At 41.5% G+C, this 19,798-nt stretch overlaps 1 protein-coding gene across 1 annotated transcript in view; it reads right to left on the bottom strand.

The window, feature by feature from the left end:
- The window catches only part of trim35-29 (tripartite motif containing 35-29), a gene marked incomplete at both ends in the record, with an annotated part of 61,848 nt that overhangs the window by 34,412 nt on the left and 7,638 nt on the right, over window positions 1–19,798 (bottom strand). Inside the window, one exon of the mRNA XM_080425897.1 lies at window positions 5,697–5,916. Within this exon, the coding sequence (XP_080282023.1) occupies window positions 5,697–5,916 (220 nt within the window). The remainder of the gene's footprint in view (window positions 1–5,696; window positions 5,917–19,798) is intronic.

Raw genomic sequence — 19,798 nt, 5'->3', positions numbered from 1 at the left:
TATGTAACACGCATTAAACAATATCAACAGCTCACTCCTGGACCAGAGTTTCCAGTTCCACCCATCAAATTGCAGAAACGATCGTCACTGTTCTAGGCTCGCCGCTGGACAGGTGCTGCAAAAAAAAAGTACTTATACTTGATTACATGCCGTGTCACGCACCAAAAAATGCACCAAAAAGCTCATAGAGCTTGTAGATATGCTTCTTAATCTAGGAGATCAAGAAGCAAGAAAGTAAAAAAAAGAACAAAACAAGAAGTGAGACAGGAGGAGTAGGTGCACATCTACAAGTGCACATCTAAAAGCTACAAGCTCGATCCTAGAGCTTGTAGATCTGCTATTTTGGGTCCACGACACCGTCGCTCATCTAAGTATTCACCATTAATCGATATGCGAGACTTTCTCCTCTTTGGCCTCCCATTCACTGCTCTTTCTGCTCCTGCTAGCCTGTTACAAAACACTCACTCACAACTAAACAAATGCTCTGGATTTTACAGTGTGTTCTCATTCCTCCTCCCTACTCCTCCTGTCTCACTCCTTTTTTGTTATTTTTTTCCCTCTTTTACTTTCTGCTTCCTCATCTCCTGCTTGTGCCTCCTTTTAGTTGTCTCAGCATGTCCAAAATCTGTGTAGCAGCCTACCCGCTGATCAGAGGACTGTTTCACCACATTGCATTTAAAATAGTTTAGCTTGCATCTTTTTTTTCACCCCTTTCTCCAGCATCAGTAAAATGCGAACGTGGTGCTGTTTTCTGAGAATGATTTGCGTGTACATTGGAGAAATACTCACCAGAAATTAGCCGACTGAAACGCTAATACAGTATGTTGGCGACAGAACAACTGGCCCGTTGTGAAGAACAACAAAGGGAATGCTAGACAAGCATGTTGCAAATGTAACGTGTTACATTGATAGTATTTGATATCCAGAATAAATGCAACAGGACCTGCTGTTAGGATATTCTGTTTCTCTCACTCTCACTCTCCTTCTGTTTGATACAACTGCTGCTGATCTTCAAACCCCCTTCAATATCTTCTGTTCCCTTGTGGCCAGATCTTTCCTGCCCCCCGCCCCCCCCCCCCCCCACACACACACACACACACACACACCCCTCTCTCTCTCTCTCTCTCCCCTGCCCTCTGAGCCTTTCCCTCTCTCTCCCATCCCACACTTTTACCCTTTTTGTCCTCATTCTGCCCCATGTTGGCTCTCTCTTTCTCTCTCTTTCTTTTTCTCTCTCTCTCTCTCTCTCTGTTCCTTGTTCTAGCTCTCTCTTCATCTACCTTTGCCCTCCCATCTCTCTATTCTGTGGATCAAATGAGTATCTCTCTCCTCCTTGAACTTCTCACCTGGAAGAGGACGTACATGTGTCTGCGCACGCACGCACGCACGCACGCACGCACGCACGCACGCACGCACGCACGCACGCACACAGGCACAGCATCACATCTCCCCTTCATCATATTGCAGCACTAATGTTCCTGGTCAGGATCATAGTATTTAAGCATATTGATGGAGCAGACGTATACTTTTCAGCTTACCTACTGGCTGCGGATCCAAGGAAGAACGCAGACTAGAAAAGAGTGTGACAGAACAGAACAAAGCTGGGCTGCAGAGAACAGAACAGAACAGATCATAAAAAAAATAACTGTTTCAGAGAGGCTCAGCCATTTGTTTTGGTCCAGTCAGACCAAGCTAGTGGAGTGTAGTCTATAGTCTTGTAGTTGACTTTAATCAGGTCCTGTTCAGCTTAGAACAGAACAGGTGGTATTTGATAGTTATGTGTGACAGCAGGCAGGAGCCAACATCAAAGCAACCAAAAGAGAGGGAGTGAAATAAAGACAGAAAGAAAGAGAGAGAGAGAGAGAGAGTAGAGAGTACAGAGAGAGAGAGAGAGAGAGAGAGTATGGTGCAGGAAAGGGACACAGGGAAACAAAGAGACAGGTAGAGAGAGAGAGAGAAGAGGGAGGACGCGAGAAAGAGAGAGTCAGCAAAAAAAATAACAGTAAATAATGGCAGACTGAGATAGTATTAGTGATAGAGGGAGGCAGAGAGAGAGAAGGAGAGAGGGAATGAAGAGACAGATTCAGGTGGGCGTGTGGGCTACTGTTGTATCTAGATGAGCAGCTTGTGTGTTTAGCTGTCATGAATACAAATTCCACCACTGTGATGAATGTCTACCTGCTTGTATCCAAACGGCACTTCAAAAAGAACAGCTTGGTTCGGGGACCTTGCATGTGGCTTTGATGTGCACTAAGCTCCACAGCCCTGTCAAAATCTACCATCCAAAACACCCGGTAAAAGTGAGAAAGAACTCCAGCCAGGCATGTTATATGAGCAACCCCCAATGCATCCTGTCACAGAGGCCAAGATTATGTAATGTGTGACACATTTTCCCGCATTCGGATCCTTAGCACTCAAGTGTGGACCGTGTTTCAGTCTCTGCCTTTCAATTTGTTCTTTCTCTTTCTATTTTCCACTCAATTCGGTTAAACTCAGTTCAGTACTGTACTTATATGACTCAATATACGTTATTGGCAAGAGTTGTGCATAAACAATAATTTCAAACAATATTTCAAGGACTTGGGTTGCTGTGTACTCAGTTCCCATACCCAGACACCCCACTGTGGGGGGTGGATCATTAGCTTTGTGGAGGGAGTTGATGTTTCTGTATGAAAAGTAATGCATTCAAGCAGAAACAATGAAAAGATTATAAAAGATGATACAATATAGGTGCAGCAAAGATCAATAACAATTTCTACTCTTCTTTTCTCCCCTGAAAATAACACTCTGTGCCCGTTTTCATCAAGCATCTCAGAATCAGGCTGAACGTTTGACTAGAATTAAAAATCCCTCTACCTCAGAGTAGGACATGAGAGTTTCCTACAACCACTTCCAGTGAAGAGTAGTTCTCTTCTCAGAATGAATGGCATCACGGTTTTACAACACACTGAGCCGCAACATTGAGCCACAATTTGTGTAGTATTCTATAAATCAACATTGGCCAGCCACTCAAGATTCCTCTTCCAATAAAAAAAAGTTGAATAAATAAAGAAATAAAAACATTTGAGAAAAAGTTATTTGGCCACAACATAACGTTTGCATCTATAACCACTTTGTGGTATATCCCTTTTCACATTCACATTATGTGCCCTCGGCTACTGGGCCAATCTTAATTTGCCCAGCATCTACAGTATGATGCTGTTTTCCAATACAGACTGTTTTTGAATTAGGATACAGTACGTTGAGGGGTGGTCTAATGAATGAATCTCAGATTTATATTAGGAAGCAGTGTTTGTCGTAGTTGCTATACCTTAGCTAGAGGAATTGAGAAAAAAATAATGCTTTTTTGTAAAGCATTTCAATAATCAGTAATCCTTTCACTGAATTAAAAAGATGCTTAATGCTGCAATTCTGTTTCAATCATGTAGGCTTCTTTATTCACATTCTGGTATATGTGCGTGTGTGCGTGTTACTTTGAATATTTACTGTGCATATTGCAGAGCATGGTGATTGTTGTGTATTTCTATGTTTTATTGAATCTTACATTTTTATACATACTACAACTAGACATTATGTACACTACAGCTTTACATACAAACTGCCTTGGTAGCCTTGCTATTTTGGAACTCCTTGGCCCTCCCAAAAGTGGCAGGTGATGGATGGTCACACTCAGTCCTCCTTTCTCAGTGGGGAGGCCGAGGGCTTCTGCAAAGAGTGTGGTGTTTTACTCTACACAATGTACATTATACTACAGTATATAATTATGCCAGTTATATCATTGTAATTCTCATGGCTGCCATTTTGCTATAACTTCATATTCAGGGGGTGGGAAATCCGAGTATGAAGTTAATGTTCAGATATGGATACCGTTACATTTTCGGGAAGATATTGAACATAAGTTGACAGCACAGTAGAAGAGGCGTTCTCGCATGCCCTATTTTCCTATACAGTTTGCGCTACGTACCGTTAAAAGTTGGCGGAGTAGTCGAGTACAGTACTTGCTACTCACGGGAGATATAGCACGCAAGACTAGGCATTTGGTGATGAGAATTATCAATGTAGCATCCATCCATCTTCAGGCTGGTAGATGACTGTAACATAATCAGTTGAAATAAAAAAAGAGGAGAACTAATGGTTTTCTGCTGAGGAAACGGCTATGAAAGCGACCATTTACAGGCAGAATAATAATGTGATATGATCATCACTCATTATCACGGGGATGCGGGGGTTAACAGATGTGCTGCTTTTCCTGTAGCCTAAAATCTCCTCATGTCCACTCGCTCATTTTTTAAACGGCCCCTTAATGAAAGCATATTAAGTTCAGCTGTATGTGCGGTAGTACGGTCTCTCTCTCACTATTAAACCATGCTCGCTTTACCCCCCCCCCCCTCCCCCCTCCAAATAAATGCCAAAACAAGATTGCAGCCACTCAAAATCCGTTCACACCAAAATCAAATTACAGTATGCTGACACATTGCCTGCACATTTTCATAAATCTGAACGGGGAGAAAAATGCCTACCATGTGAATCTGGTCAACATTAGGGTACTACTACTGTTGCACTGATGTTTAGCACTCCTTATTTGTCCTTGAATAACTGGTGAACAAGGTTTGGAAGCTTATTCTCCTCTTGCACCGGACGTGAGCATAAACTGTCTCTGGCTACCCTGTATAAATTGCTGTCGGTATGAACAATAAAAAACGATTATATATTTAAACATCAGAAATAGTATTTAGTCTTTGACTAAATGTATACGGACCTTTGTGAATCTTTGGCATGGTGTAAACAATAAATGCCAACATTTTTTAATAATTTGAGTCTACGTACTCTACCTCTTTCCTAACAGAACTTGACCAGTCTGATGACATTTGGGTGCAGTCAGTCAAATGTCATTGATTTCTCTGCTCTATTCTTGTATTATGTCATAATGTAAAAATTGCTGTGACCACCTCTTAAGCCTAAACTATACTCTGTTACACACTGGTGCCGCGCGCTGAAAATAGCAGATCTACAAGCTCACAACGTGTCACGATGCAATGTGTTGTGAAATCTGCTCAGTAGTTCTGCTATTTTCAGTGCGCGACCCCGGCGGCATGTAAGGATAAACTAAGCATTATTCTCTCCTCTTTTATTAGATGGGAAAACATGTTGTATTTTTCTGTCCTCACTCTGTCAATTCTCATGTAGTACACTCTCCTCTCTCCCTCTGGTTCTCTTTTCTCTGAGCCTGTCTATTTCTCTCTTTCAGACATACCATGGGAGTTATGGCAAAGCACATACAGGCACCTGCATGCTCTCTCGCACGCACGCACGCACGCACGCACGCACGCACGCACGCACGCACGCACGCACGCACGCACACAGACACACAGACACACACACACACACACACACACACACACACACATGGCTGTACACATGGATGCTTGCACGCGCATACACACACACACACACACACACACACACACACACACACACACACACACACACACACACACACACACACACTACATGTCTTCACACCTGGCTGGTCACAATTCTCTCTTTCTCTCTCTCTCTCTCTCTCTCTCTCTCTCTCTCTCTCTCTCTCTCTCTCTCTCTCTCTCTCTCTCTCTCTCACACACACACACACACGCACATGCACACGCACACTCAAGTGCGCGTGCACACACACACATGCGCACGCACACTGTCACCTCTATGGTAGTGCTCGGCAGATGATCCCAGGTGAACGTGGACATTGTTTAACGAGCCCTGGGAACTGGGACTGACTGGATGTGGGGGAGGGACGATGAGGGGGGAGGGGACAACAGGAGAGGGAAGGGAGGGACAGGGAGGGGAGGGGAAGAGAAGGTTAGGAGGGTACGAGAGGTGTACAGGAGAGGTGGAGGACAACAGAGAGGGAGGGGAGGAACGCTGGGACAGAGGGATGAGAGGAAGATGATGAGTTGAGAGAGGGGAGGCATAGATGGTTTGGAGGGCAACACGAGAGAGAGGGGAGAGGGGGGAGGGGGTGCACAGAAACCCAATGAAGAGGAAGAGCGTGGAAGCTGAAATAGATGGGATGTCAGGGAACCAATGGAGAGAGAGAGGAAGATGAGAGAAAAGAGGTGAGAGGACGAAGGAAAGTGGAGGAGGAAATGGAGACATTTAAGAGTCAAAAACTTTATTGGTTAGTGTGAAGGGAACGGCAGGGGCGGGGTTTCAGGCAGAGGACAGAGAGAGATGAAGGAGGGAGTATAACAGGACAACAGCAGAGAGAGGGAGAGGATAGAGATGGAGAGTGAGAAAGGGCAAAATGAAAGGAGGGAGGAGGAAGGGTATACGGAGGGGAGCGATGAAGAGGAGAAATGTAAGTGATATGGAGCCTGGAGGAGTAAAGAGATAGAGATGGAGGGAAAAAAGAGGCAGGGGGGGATTGAGAGGGAGAATGAGGGAAAGAATCCATTACGTAGCCAAAGAAGTGAAATAAACTATAGTATGTTCTATAGGCCTATATTGCAAACGGAATGATAATGTAGAAAGATATACTATAGAGATAGTATAGAAGATGGTTCCTCTTGTCCCTTTCTGACCTCTGAAAATTATCTTCTTCCTCGAGGAGTTTTCTCTCCTTTAAATGTATGACTTTAACTATTTAAGTTGAATGAATTGATTTTTTTTTTGAAGATTTTGTCTACAATGACTATTAAAAAAGGGATGCCATTTAAGTGGTTAATAATGCTTTTATATCACTTTAATACTGTGATGATGCTTCTTTTACTTTCAGTACTCCATTACCCACACACGCACGCACGCACGCGTGCGCACACACACACACACTTGCACACGCACGCACGCACGCACGCACACACACAGGTCCATGTGAGCCATCATAGAAATCATCCTTCATTCTGCACCACTGACACGCCAAAGTGTACATTTATGTAACGCTTAAATGTTTTTGTCTTAAGTGAAAGGAATGGCCTGGCGACAGCTTGCATGGATTTACTATTACATACTGTATGATATTATATTACATAATATTCAAGAAAGAATTGTCCACAGTCTGCTGTCGCAGCACAAATGCAGGATTGAAGAACTGTGTGTGTGTGTGTGTGTGTGTGTGTGGTTGGGCATTCACTGTGACTTCCTTATTCTGAATCTTTCTCAACAAACTGTCAGCAACTGTCATTGAATCCAACTGGGATGGTGTGTGTGTGTGTGTGTGTGTGTGTGTGTGTGTGTGTGTGTGTGTGTGTGTGTGTGTGTGTGTGTGTGTGTGTGTGTGTGTGTGTGTGTGTGTGTGTGTGTGTGTGTGTGTGTGTGTGTGTGTGTGTGTGTGTGTGTGGTCAGTCAGTCTAATGTAGTTATCTAGCCCAAAGCAACAGCTCATATTTTTTTTACTTTGCCCTGTTCTGCCTCACAGCATCAACTCTATCTTTGTGTTCATTTAGGCCCTGAAAATAAGCTGTCAGTCAATTAGTGAGTCAGACAATGTGTTTGTGTTTGTTTGTGAGTCTGTATGGGAGCATTTTTAGGGAGTTACTTGTGAGAGAGGGGACTGACTATGAGTGATGTATGTGTCTGAGTTTGTGCATGCGTGCGTGCGTGCGTTTGTGTGTGTGTGTGTGTGTGTGTGTGTGTATGTGTGTGTGTGTGTGTGTGTGTGTGTGTGTCTGTGTGTGTGAGCGTGTGTGCGCATGTGTATGCGCATGCGTGCATGTGCATCTATGAGCACATGCACATAGACAGATGTGTGTGAAACTGTCAATTTGTCTTCCCCAGCTCCATCCAAAGAGACAGACAGCCCATTGAGGCGTATGCTGCAGAGAAAAATAACAACTCCGACTGACAAACACACTTTAGTCAGCACACATCACACACCACAGATAGCGGGAGCAGGTTTTGCATTTAGATTGAAAATATAGTTTATTTCTTCTCTTTGGGAAGTTGTCATTTATGGAAATGAATTTTGTTAGGTAGTTATAATCGCAAAGTTGCTGCTCACATAAAATAACAGATTATTTACATGAGTTGACTTGCCCCGTTAGAGATTCACAGTGAATGGAAACATTTACAGTAAGTCATAGTATATAACAGGGTTAAACTGGAACTCCCCATTGGAATGCATTGAAGTTATCAGTTGCATAATGAATGATGATATCCAATTGCTACACTTTGTCTGAGAGGTTTTGGTTAAAATTGTGGGTGAATATTGCTATGAATTGCTGGCAACCATGATATTAAAGAAATAATACAGAGGCAATGATATGTCGTGATTATACCAAGGCTATGGGTGTTTAAGGCACTTAAGTTGTGGTAGTTATAATGCTGATATACCACTGCCCTCTCATGTATTATGAATGGAACACAAAAATACTCACCTCTACGTTAGCTTTTTGTCACTACATATGTCTCTCTCCTGGTGTCCTGTGTCAGAAAATACTACTGTATGTTGTGTAGTACTGGTAGCTGTAAAAGTAGAAAACTACATACATCTCAACCAGGGATTTGCTGAAAACACAGCACCAGTATAGGTACAAATATTCAAAATGGTCTGATCTTCGTGCTGGGTGAATTTGAAAAGCAGGATGATAAGGCTATGGTGACATTTTAGTCACATTAACCCTGGTGTCCCTATTTAGGGTACATCATCAAAAACGTTAGAAATGTTTCACTTTTATTTATTTTTTTCAAAAATAGCGAACATAGCAGATCTGTAAGTTTGTGATGCGTCGTGAGCTTGTAGATTGGCTATTTTTGCTATTTGTCATACAACGAAGTATATAGGGCATAAGGGGCCCTAGGGCTAATAGGCCACATTAATCACTTACCGTAGGCCCTAAGTGATTAATGTGCAGTTCAGATGTTATGTAATTGCTCTGAATCTCTGTATCTCTTGCTTTAGCTGAGACTGACTGTTTTCACAAACTGGCAGCAGTACTCAAACTTTGAATCTCTATGAATCTCTATGAATCTCTATGACTATGAATCTCAGATCCTGCTGAGATGTGTCCCACATTAAATCATCTGTGCTACTGTTGACAGAATTAATCAGTCATCCTTTCTTCATGAGGAACTGGTCTTTCTTTTAGTGTACAAGAAAATGTTTTCTCCCTACTGTGTAGTATCCATTTGTTTGTGCAGTGATGCTTGCTATTGCATGATATTGCCTGATGGAGAGGGTGCTTTCACTGGTGAAGATGATCTCAGTTTTCATTTAGTACCTGCCATTATTCATTCAAGCAACAGGGTCTTTTGAGAGCGAGCATGTTTGGATAAAAATTTGCAGTGCAAGAATTTTGATATACGTATAATATATTGTCATTATGAGCTGAGTTTTTATTGTCTCGCTGTCTGGATGAGAGAACTGTGTCAAAGCCCTAATTGGTTGCTGCGCTCTCCAGTCAGTGAATGGGGCCTCATTAACGAGGATGCAATGCACCTGTGGGTCTCAGTGTTCACTGGATGCCTGGTGAATTAAGAGGTGTGAGTGATGTAACTTGCTGGGCATCCATAGGAGAAGTTATAATGACTGTTTGAACAGTCAAATCTCTCTCCTTGCGCAGTAGTTTCTTTACTCACAGACTTTTATTTTGCAATGTATATTTCAGTTTTAACTTGTCGTAGCTTTCTAGTGGGTAGTGTCAAACAGCGCTTTGCCATTTTCTAAACCCATTTTCTTTTGTTGGGGCTTTCGTTTCCGAAGTGAGTGGTTTCTGTGTTAGTTCCCTATTGAGCAACGATATCTGTGTGGAGAACATAACATAATGGTGTTTCTGCCTGTTTTTTGTTTTGTTTTGTTCAAATCTCCCGGCTAGAGTTCATTTTAGTAGTCGCTCTGTTTGCTTACACTAACTTTAATTTAGCATTGTGGTAGCCTACAGTGACATGGATGGTACACTGCAGACTGCATTAGGGAGTGTGGGCAAATTCCACCAGTGCAATGACAGAGTGTGAATGCAATAAGATAGACCAAGTGTTGTAATTAACGTTAGAATGACTTAGGCCGAAAGTGATTTTAAGTCAGAAATTATTTTGAATGTAAACAAGCATTCTGATTGGCTGAGAACATAGGCAATAAGGCAGGATGAATCAGCAGTTTTAGGAGAGTAGAGTTAGACAGAAATAAATAAAGGCAGATAAACATGACTTAGGAAAAAATAGTTTTTAACTTTCTGCCTAAGTCATCTAGGTGACTTAGACAGAAAGTGATTTTGTTTGTTTTATCTCTCCTGAAAACCTTACAAATATGAGTTGAGGCTAATGGTATGAGAAGTCACCACCTGGATATGTGTTTGTTCGTTCTCTACCATGTTGAGGTGATGCTAAGGAGCACACAAACCTCTTTAAACCTGAAAGTCATTGACATTATTGGTTGTCAGTCAGCAGCATAATGTAACCATACTGTATAGCAGTGGTTCTCAAAGTTGGGTCCGGGGACCCCCAGGGGTCCCCAGCAAAATTAGTTAATATAGAATCACAGTCATTTCAACCACTTTATCCATACGTTGGCTATTCAAAAATAGCAGATCTCCAAGCTCACAGCGCGGCACGAAGTGACGCGCTGTGTGAGCTTGTACATCTGCTAATTTAGAAAATAAATATTTGTTTTACCCCCCTTCTCTTCAGGGGGTCCCTGGCTCAAAATCTTTTCAAATGGGGGTCTGTGGCCAAATACATATACATTTGGGGGTCCATGGCACAAATTATGTTTTAGAACTACTGCTGTGTAGTCCATCAGTGACTGTAGTGCATCTAAAGCTTTGCACAACTGCTTTCTTTATCGTGTAGCAGCTCTGTGTGGCAATGTCTTTGACCTATGGCATTAGAGAAAGCCAGACCAGGTGCATTTTGACATCAATTTCATTTTTTGTCAGCTTTCTTGCTTTACGAATGCCCTTGTGATTCATTGTACATGCTGTAGATTTATGCACTATTTACTTCCATAGGTACATGGCCACGGTCCCGTTCCAAAAGTCCCAGCGCAGGATCCCAATTCCCAGTATTAATGTCTGCTGTCTACCTCTCTATTTCTCTTTGTCTACCTGTTTGTCTGCTGTCTGCTGTCTACCTCTCTATTTCTCTTTGTCTACCTGTCTGTCTCTCTACGTTCTCCTATCTCTTTACACCTGTTTATCTCTACCAGTGGTGGAAAGCAATTAAGTACATTTACTCAAGTACTGTACTTAAGTACCATTTTTTTTACCATGTATTTTTACTTTACTGGAGTATTTCCAACTTTTTATTCTACTCCACTACATCTCAGAGGCAAATATTTAACTTTTACTTCATTACAATTATTCGAAAATGTTAATTGCTAGTTATTTTGTAGATTTAGATTATATTTACAAAACACTAATGCTAATTGAAAATAGCCGATCTACAAGCTCACAACGCGTCGCAAAGCGACGCGTTGAGAGCATGTAGATCTGCTATTTTCAAAGGATTTTACACATTTGGAAACTTGTGAAATGGGACATTCTGCACAATGAGTTCTTTTACTTTTTGTCCTCTAAGTATATTTTGCCAATACTTTTCTACTTTCACTCAAGTGAATTCTGAATACCAGACTTTTACATGGAACAGAGTATTTCTACATGGTGGTATTGACACTTTTACTCAAGCAAAAAAAATTGAGTACTTCTTCCACCACTGATCTCTACATGTATGTCTTCATCTTTGTATCTGTATATATCTCCACCTCTTGTCATTTTGTAGCTCTCTACCCCTCTCTGTTTACCTTGGACTCTACCGCTCTATGCAGCTTAGCTTCTTTTCAGCCCTCCAAAGCATCAGAGAAAAGCTGCAATAAATGATGGATACTTTCTATACGCATGCAGCCATACCCTTAGTGGAGTTATGCAATGGACCATAGTCCCATAGAAATATTCCTGTGATTTCATCCAAGAGTTTTACAACTGAAATAGCTTCGACCCCATTTGATCCTAATGCTTCTTCATAGAATGTTCAATAGTTGCCAGACAACAATACAGCCCTCGCCATGTGGATTTCTGACAAATGTGGTTTGGCATCAAAATGTGAGTCTCAATAATATAGTTCCATACTGCACAAAATTGCAATAATTAAAAAATGTTTTGTTTAAGCAAATGACAACTCCTACTGTACTTAAAGGACTGTGACTACTTCATGGCTATGGGTAATAATTACACATCTCAGTGGATGAAAAAGACATGCATAATTCCCCAAGGCTCCATTCTGGGGTCTCTTCTGTTCGACACCTGCATGCTCCCACTGGCTCAGCTTATGGAAAACAACTAAATATGTTACCATAATTATGCTGATGACACACAAATTTACATAACCATATCACATGGGGACTATGGTCCTATACAAGCACTTAGTAAGTGCATTGAACATATCAACAATTGGACGTGTCAGACTTTTCTTCAATTAAACAAAGACAAAACTGACTGTAATTGTTTTTTGAGCCAAGGAAAAACTATTAAAAGTCAGTGCTCAGCTTCAATCGGTAATGTTGAAAGCCAGAAATGTTGGTATGGAATTTCAACAGCCACATTAAGACAATTACAAAGTCAGCGTGCTATCACCTTAATAATATATCAACATTTAAAGGACTTATGTTTCAAAAGGATACAAAAAAAAGGACTTTCCATGCACTTAGCTTCAGTAGACTTTACAGGTATCCCTATGAATTGATCAGACTTCTGCAGTTGACTCAGAAATGTCTTCACCACGACTAAGAAACTAGATAATTCACTTATAGTTCTAAGAACTACACTGGCTTACACTGTCTGTCAAATGACTGATTTCAAAATACTATTGCTTTTTTTTTTTTTTTTGCCCCCTGATGCCCAGGTGCCCCTGGGCACGTGTCCAAAGTGCCCATATGGTAGATCCGGCCCTGCTACCTGTGGATTATACCAGGGACAAGTGACTTGGACCTTTTCCTTGCTCTTCCTCGTGGACCTACTTGCGGATTATACCAGTGTCAGTTTACTTTATGTGGATTATGCGGTCGACACGAGCTGACATTTTGCACCTTAATCCCATGTAGAACACGCTGATTTCTTTTTTTTCTTTTTTTTCTAGTACCTTAACTAACGTTCATAATCATGCAGAGTATACATATGCTGCTACCTGTATGCTCAAGCACCTTTATATCTTATCTCAGGTACTATGTGTAAATATGTATATAATTTGTTTGTTTTCTTTGATTGATCTCCTTTCCCCCTTGCCCCCCCTTCTTCTTTTTCCCTTTTTATGGAAATAACAATACGATGAGAACTATGCACAAAAACAAATTTCACCCACTTTGTTACTTCTGTAAACCTGTGATGTGACAATAAAGCTGATTCTGCAATTATTTTGCATAATTGTTTCCATGTTGAAAAATGTTCATATTTTCAAACTTTTTCAAAAATAGTGGAAATAGCAGATCTACAAGTTTACAATGTTTTGTGAGCTTATAGATTCCACTATTTATAGTTTTTTTTTTTAAGTATAAAATAAATTTCTTAATATATTCAGGTTATTTGTCATATCTGCCTTGTGCAACTTCAAAGCCTAAAAACCAAACAGAAATGTCATTCTTATTAATATTATGTTCCAATTATTTGCGTGACAATTAATTGTCTTGTAAAAATGACGTATCTGTCCCCAGAGTCTAAACTATACGTGGAGAAGCAGCGTTCATTTTTTATGCACAGCGTACCGTATCTAGAACAAACTCCCAGAAAACTGCATGTCTGCTAAAACACAATTCTTTTAAATAAAAGCTTCAGCCATTTCTGTTTGTTGCTGCCTTTTATTAAGTTTTTGATTAATGTCTTATATACACTATAACTTTATTCTGTTATTTTATGTTTTATTTCAGCTTATTCTGACATCCTATTCTATTAAGTTTTTGCTAACAGTTTTTAATTGTATCGAAGTCCTTTTGTGTGTTTCTTTTGCACTTTTGTGTAAAGCACTTTGAGTTGTCTTGTTGAAATGTGCTATACAAACACAGCAGGGACTACAGATGATGTAAATTAGCTAGAAGTTAAATCTGGTACAAAGCGTTTCTCTTTGCTTGAGATTAAAGTATTTTGTACATGTACAGTAGCTGATACAAATGCTATAATTCATAAAATTAAATAAATGTGCTTTGCCGAATGTAAAACCTTTAAACTATTTATTGGACAAACTAAAATAGCCAGTGCAGCATATAGTCGTATTTTTCTTCACATTTTCTAATTACAGGATATATGTTGAATTGTTCAAACATTACTTTCGAGTAGGTCACCTTATTAATTGGTTTCAAACATTTAAGGTTTGCTTTATTTAGTCTGAACTAGGCAAAAGGGAGATGAGTACAAACGTTAACACGTATTCAACTCTTGTATATATCCAAGGTGTGCAGTAGAGGCCAGGTATGAATATTAAAATCATCAACGGTTGGCAGTGTTTGCCGAATGTAAACACATCTGTTAGTACTGTTTACTGGGTAAAGAGCTCTGACTGTGCTCTGTTTATTTGTAAACACCTCTGTCCCTGAATGATATGAAAGGTCATTATTAAATCAACCTGTCTATCTATCTTTCTGTCTGCTATCCCTGTCTGTCTGTATTTTATGTTTCTGTCTGTTTCTTTCTGCAGTGTCTCGGGTAGATCGAAGCATAATAGAATAGCGGCACGTCCCTGTGTACCGTGAGCAATTTAGCGTGTAGCAGTTTTCTGCAGAACAATATGCATTTTTGATGAAACCGGCTTTCACTGCACTGCCAACCAATGGGGAACATATCAAATAAAGCTTTTAAACCAACACCTTAAATTAAATACTGAACCAGTTGTTCTGGGATCTGTCATTAATGCTCATTAATATACCTTAAACTGGGCGCCCGCTGGCCAGGCGCATACCACATATGCTGGTAATCCAGCTTGACAGCGCGTTGCGGGTTCGACACCCGATCCCGACGACCTTTGCTGTGGGTCACTCCCCCATCTCTCTCCCCATTTCCTGTCAGCCTACTTTCCTATAAATAAAGGCAGAAAAAGCCCCCAAAAATATATAAGAATATATATACAGTATAGGCTATATATCCTATACTGTAGTTACTGTTATGATGTATAGGGATCCAACAGGAAACAGCTCCGCACCTTATAGTGTGATAACACAACGCTACGAGCTAATATGCTACAGCATGCCCGTACAAACCAACCTCAAGATATGAAACCCAACACTCAAAACTCCTCTGATGTCATTCAGGCAAAGATAAGCAAAGTGAAATGCTTTCATCTTTGAGAGATAAGTTACCCGTTGACCTCTATATGGAACAAGCCTCCTCATGAAAACTGATCAAGTATCAGCGCTTATCAGCTGTGCAGCAGAGATGATGCCTTAAACGTATCCTTAAATGTCCCTTTGGGCGGTGTTATTTATTTAAATGTGTCTGTTTATTCCCCTTGGAGGCAGCTATAGTGACAGTGCACAGAGTGTTGAGTTTGTTGAGTGTGTGAGTATATTAGTATATTAGATTAGAATCACATAGGTTACAGTTTTTAAATTAGGGCAATAGTTCCACTTACTGCAGGCATGATTTGTGAAGTCTCCCATGAAAACAATAGGGTGCAATAATCTGCTAAGCGTATTCATATAATTTTTTTAATAAACAGCTAACCATCTAACTGTTGACATCCCTAGTGTGTGTGTGTGTGTGTGTGTGTGTGTGTGTGTGTGTGTGTGTGTGTGTGTGTGTGTGTGTGTGTGTGTGTGTGTGTGTGTGTGTGTGTGTGTGTGTACATGTGCATGTGCGCGTGCGCGCGCGAGTGTGTGTGTGTGTGTGTGTCAGGATGTCAGTGATCCATTGACCTGACAGCACTTCCTAGGGGAGGATACACAGCACTGACATTACCGTGGTCACTGCTGGTGATTGACACCTTTCACAACCACTCTGAATTTGTCAGTCAGTCAGTTTGTTAACTTCAGGCCAAAGTGACCACAGTTTGATGGTGTTGACGGCACATTGATGAGATAATATGTATATATTCTAATGAGAGCTGAAGTATTGGGTATGTGGGATATAATTCTATTATGAAGTTTAATATTGAGCATTTATACTGTACATTGTACAATCTGGTTCCAAAATGTACAGGTACTGTATCTGTTGTGCTTGTGACTTCTGCACTGAGCCATCAAAGATTCCAAACGGGAATAAAATGATGACAGGTGTGGAACTACAATGACTTCAAATCTCAGCCTTCATGGCTGCAAAAAATAATTATTGGCAAAACAGACAGTTTTGAAGATAAAATCATTCAGATTATAGATTTGAACACAGATATTTTGTATCTAATCTGATCGACAGCTTCACACACACACACGCACACACGCAATCACGCACGCACACACACATACAACCACACACACACACACACACACACACACACACACACACACACACACCTACACACACACACACCTACACTTATATACACTCACACGTTGTTTTTGAACTCCAGCTTTGTAAGGGATTGTTCAGCTCAGCACCTTCACATCTGATTAATTGACTTGTCAGCACAGTATTTTTATCCAGCTCCCCTGTGTGTGTGTGTGTGTGTGTGTGTGTGTGTGTGTGTGTGTGTGTGTGTGTGTGTGTGTGTGTGTGTGTGTGTGTGTGTGTGTGTGTGTGTGTCTCCACAGTCCTTCTCGATGTCCTCTCTGTACTGTTCTTGGTCCCTAGGCGCTATGGCAACCTAACGTATAGGAGAACATGTACATGGGTGTGTGAGAAAGAGGATATATGTGTCCTCCAGTGTTCCCCGCAGTGTTTATGTGCGTGTGTGCGTGTGTGTGTGTGTGTGTCTGTGTGTGTGTGTGTGTGCGTGCGTGCGTGTATATGCATGCATGCATCGGCGTGCAATCCGTCAATCTGTCAGTGTGTCTGTTTGATTTTATGGATAAATGTTTATCTACTGTAAATGTCTTACCAAGGGAGTGAATTTCCATTTGTGTTCAAGTCTATATTCATGTGTGTGTGTGTGTGTGTGTGTGTGTGTGTGTGTGTGTGTGTGTGTGTGTGTGTGTGTGTGTGTGTGTGTGTGTGTGTGTGTGTGTGTGTGTGTGTGTGTGTGTGTGTGTGTGTGTGTGTGTGTGTGTGCGTTATGGTGGGCAGGCCTACAGGGATTTCCCTTCTAAGCATTGAACTCTGATTGGCCAACGCCTTGAGGCCCTTCCTGCTCTCGTTCCTGTCCTCAAGGTGTGTGTGTGTGTGTGTGTGTGTGTGTGTGTGTGTGTGTGTGTGTGTGTGTGTGTGCGTGTGCGTGTGTGTGTGTGCGTGTGCGTGCGTGAGTGCCAAATGGGGATGCGGGGGCCGAGAGACAACAGTCTGACATTGTTTCTATATGATGTGTTAACAAAAAGAGAGATACAGAAAGGAACATGCAAAGGCAAATAGAAAAATCCTGATATTTATAGATTTCAAACCAGCCTTTAACACCAGTTAAAGGAGGTGTTAAACGGTCTAACTTGGGACTGAACTTCTCTGTGTGTGCCTGGGTCCTGGAGTGTTTTACTGTCAGACCCCAGGTTGTCAAGGTGGGCAGTCAGATCTCAACCGCCCTCACCCTCAACACCTTAGCCCACCAGGGTTGCATTCTGAGTCCTCTGCTGTGCTCACTATACACACATGACTGTGGGGCCAGAAAAACACAATAAAGTTAGCTGATGACACAGAGAAGGCCTACCTGGACTGAGGAGGTGGTGCTAGGACAACAGCCTCTTCTTAGGTAAGAACAAGGAGATGATTGTGGAATTCTGTATGTGACGGCAGAGGACCTGCACCCCCCCTCACGATCAAGGGGACAACAGTGGATGATGAGCAGTTTCAACTGCCTTGTTGTGCACATCACTGAGGACTTTGATGGACAATACACACGGACAATATGGCAAGGACAGCCAGGCAGCACCTGTACCACCTCAGACAGCTGAGAACATTCTGAGATCCTTCCACTCAGCTACCACACACAGCATTCTGACAGGGGCCATCACCGTCTGGTACGGAAATAGCTCCTCAAGGATTCTGAACGACCAACAACACCTCAGCAATCAATGCGCCACTGTGGTCTGGAAAGTGCCTGAGTTATCAAAAGGTCACTCACCACAGACATGGAAAGAGCCCCCCGCCCCCCCCCCCCCTGTATCCTTTTTATCTTGCATTATACCCTGTTATTATATTGCTGTCATTGTTAGCACAATCTGTGGATCATCACACCAACATTTCACTGCACATACTTGTATGCTTAAGTGGCAAATAAAACCTCTATGTATAGTGCATGCCAACTGACGATTGATCATGCTCATTCATTCATTCTCTCTCTCTCTCTCTCTCTCTCTCTCTCTTTCACACACACACACACACACACACACACACACACACACACACACACACACACACACACACACACACACACACACACACACACACACACACACACACACACACACACACACACACACACACACACACACACAGTACTGTATTTGCCTTTGTCTCAACCACACATCACACACACTCACAGTTCCACACAGGACTTTTTTTTAAAAGAAAGAGAAGAAAAATAAAAAGAAAAGAAAAAGTAACTTCAATTCCAATTCAAACTCCAATTTTCAGCTTCCCACTGGGGCAATCCCAGCTCCTTTTCTGCTTCAGAACCAATTGGGATAGAGTTAAATGAGTCTCAGGCACCAGGGGTTTGGCTGAGTGGTTTGGGCTTAGATGGATCAAGTCACACTCACTTTATAACCCAAAACTAGAATTACAGTTTAGCAGCCTCTGTTGAAACTTCGGTTCTGGCTTCCTTGTGTATATTGTTTTATTCCATTGGAGCATTTTGTACTCTAAAATGTAATATCTTCTATTTTGATATGACTGACAGTATATGGCAGTTGATCATCATTTTACACTATTAAGACGGTGTTTGTTTACATTTGTTAATCCAGCTCCAACTCAGATTTCTTTGCTGAGAATGCTCATGGGAGCGCCATGGTGGGAGAAGGCTGCTTCCGTGCTAGCTCTGTAGCACGGCTTTTTTTTTTCTTTTTCTTTTTTCATCTACACCGTCGGTTATGACAGACAAGCACTTTTTGACTGTATGTGTTTGTATATCTTTGTGAGAATCTGCGTGCGTGTGTGTGTGTGTGCGTGTCCGTGTGCGTGTGTGTGTACATGTACCAGAGAGATGAGACAGAATGTGTTGTCCTTGCTATAGGTGAAGTGTGGAGACTACATCAGTCTCCATGATAGATGAAACCCTCAATAACTCAGGTGGAAATATTAATTTCCCTGGAAGATCATCTATAATCCAAATCTTGACAAAATGTCCCCCATAAATACTTGGCAGTCGGTGTATTTGCTACACCGTTGAACACTGTTGTAGCTGCAATTACAGACAAAGGGTTCTGAACGGTAAACCACACATAATTATAAAATGAGACACTAAACATGTTGAACTTTTTTTTTTTAAACGTAAATCATTGATAGACATGCACCTCTGCATAAGTATAAGGGCCAAGATAATCACTGGTTTACTGCAGAATTATCTTGTCTCCTACACGTGAGAAATAAGGCCCGAGCAAAGGCTATAGAAAGAGGTGCTGAGGCAGACTGCGGCTCCATTTTATGCAGCTAAGAAATTGCTTTCAAAATCTATCTTTAGTAGAATATTATCTTTCAGTTACAGTACCACTTGCTGGAAAACCATGACATCTTTATCTGCCATAGGAAACTATAATGAGATACTTCCTTGCATTTCCACAGACTCTGGCACTACTGTATATCGGATCTATACTATG

Source organism: Gymnoscopelus braueri, assembly GCF_963280865.1.
Source record: "Gymnoscopelus braueri genome assembly, chromosome: 4".
Classification (NCBI taxonomy): domain Eukaryota; kingdom Metazoa; phylum Chordata; class Actinopteri; order Myctophiformes; family Myctophidae; genus Gymnoscopelus; species Gymnoscopelus braueri.
Note: the sequence above shows the minus strand (reverse complement) of the source record. Positions and strands in the feature narration are given on the sequence as shown.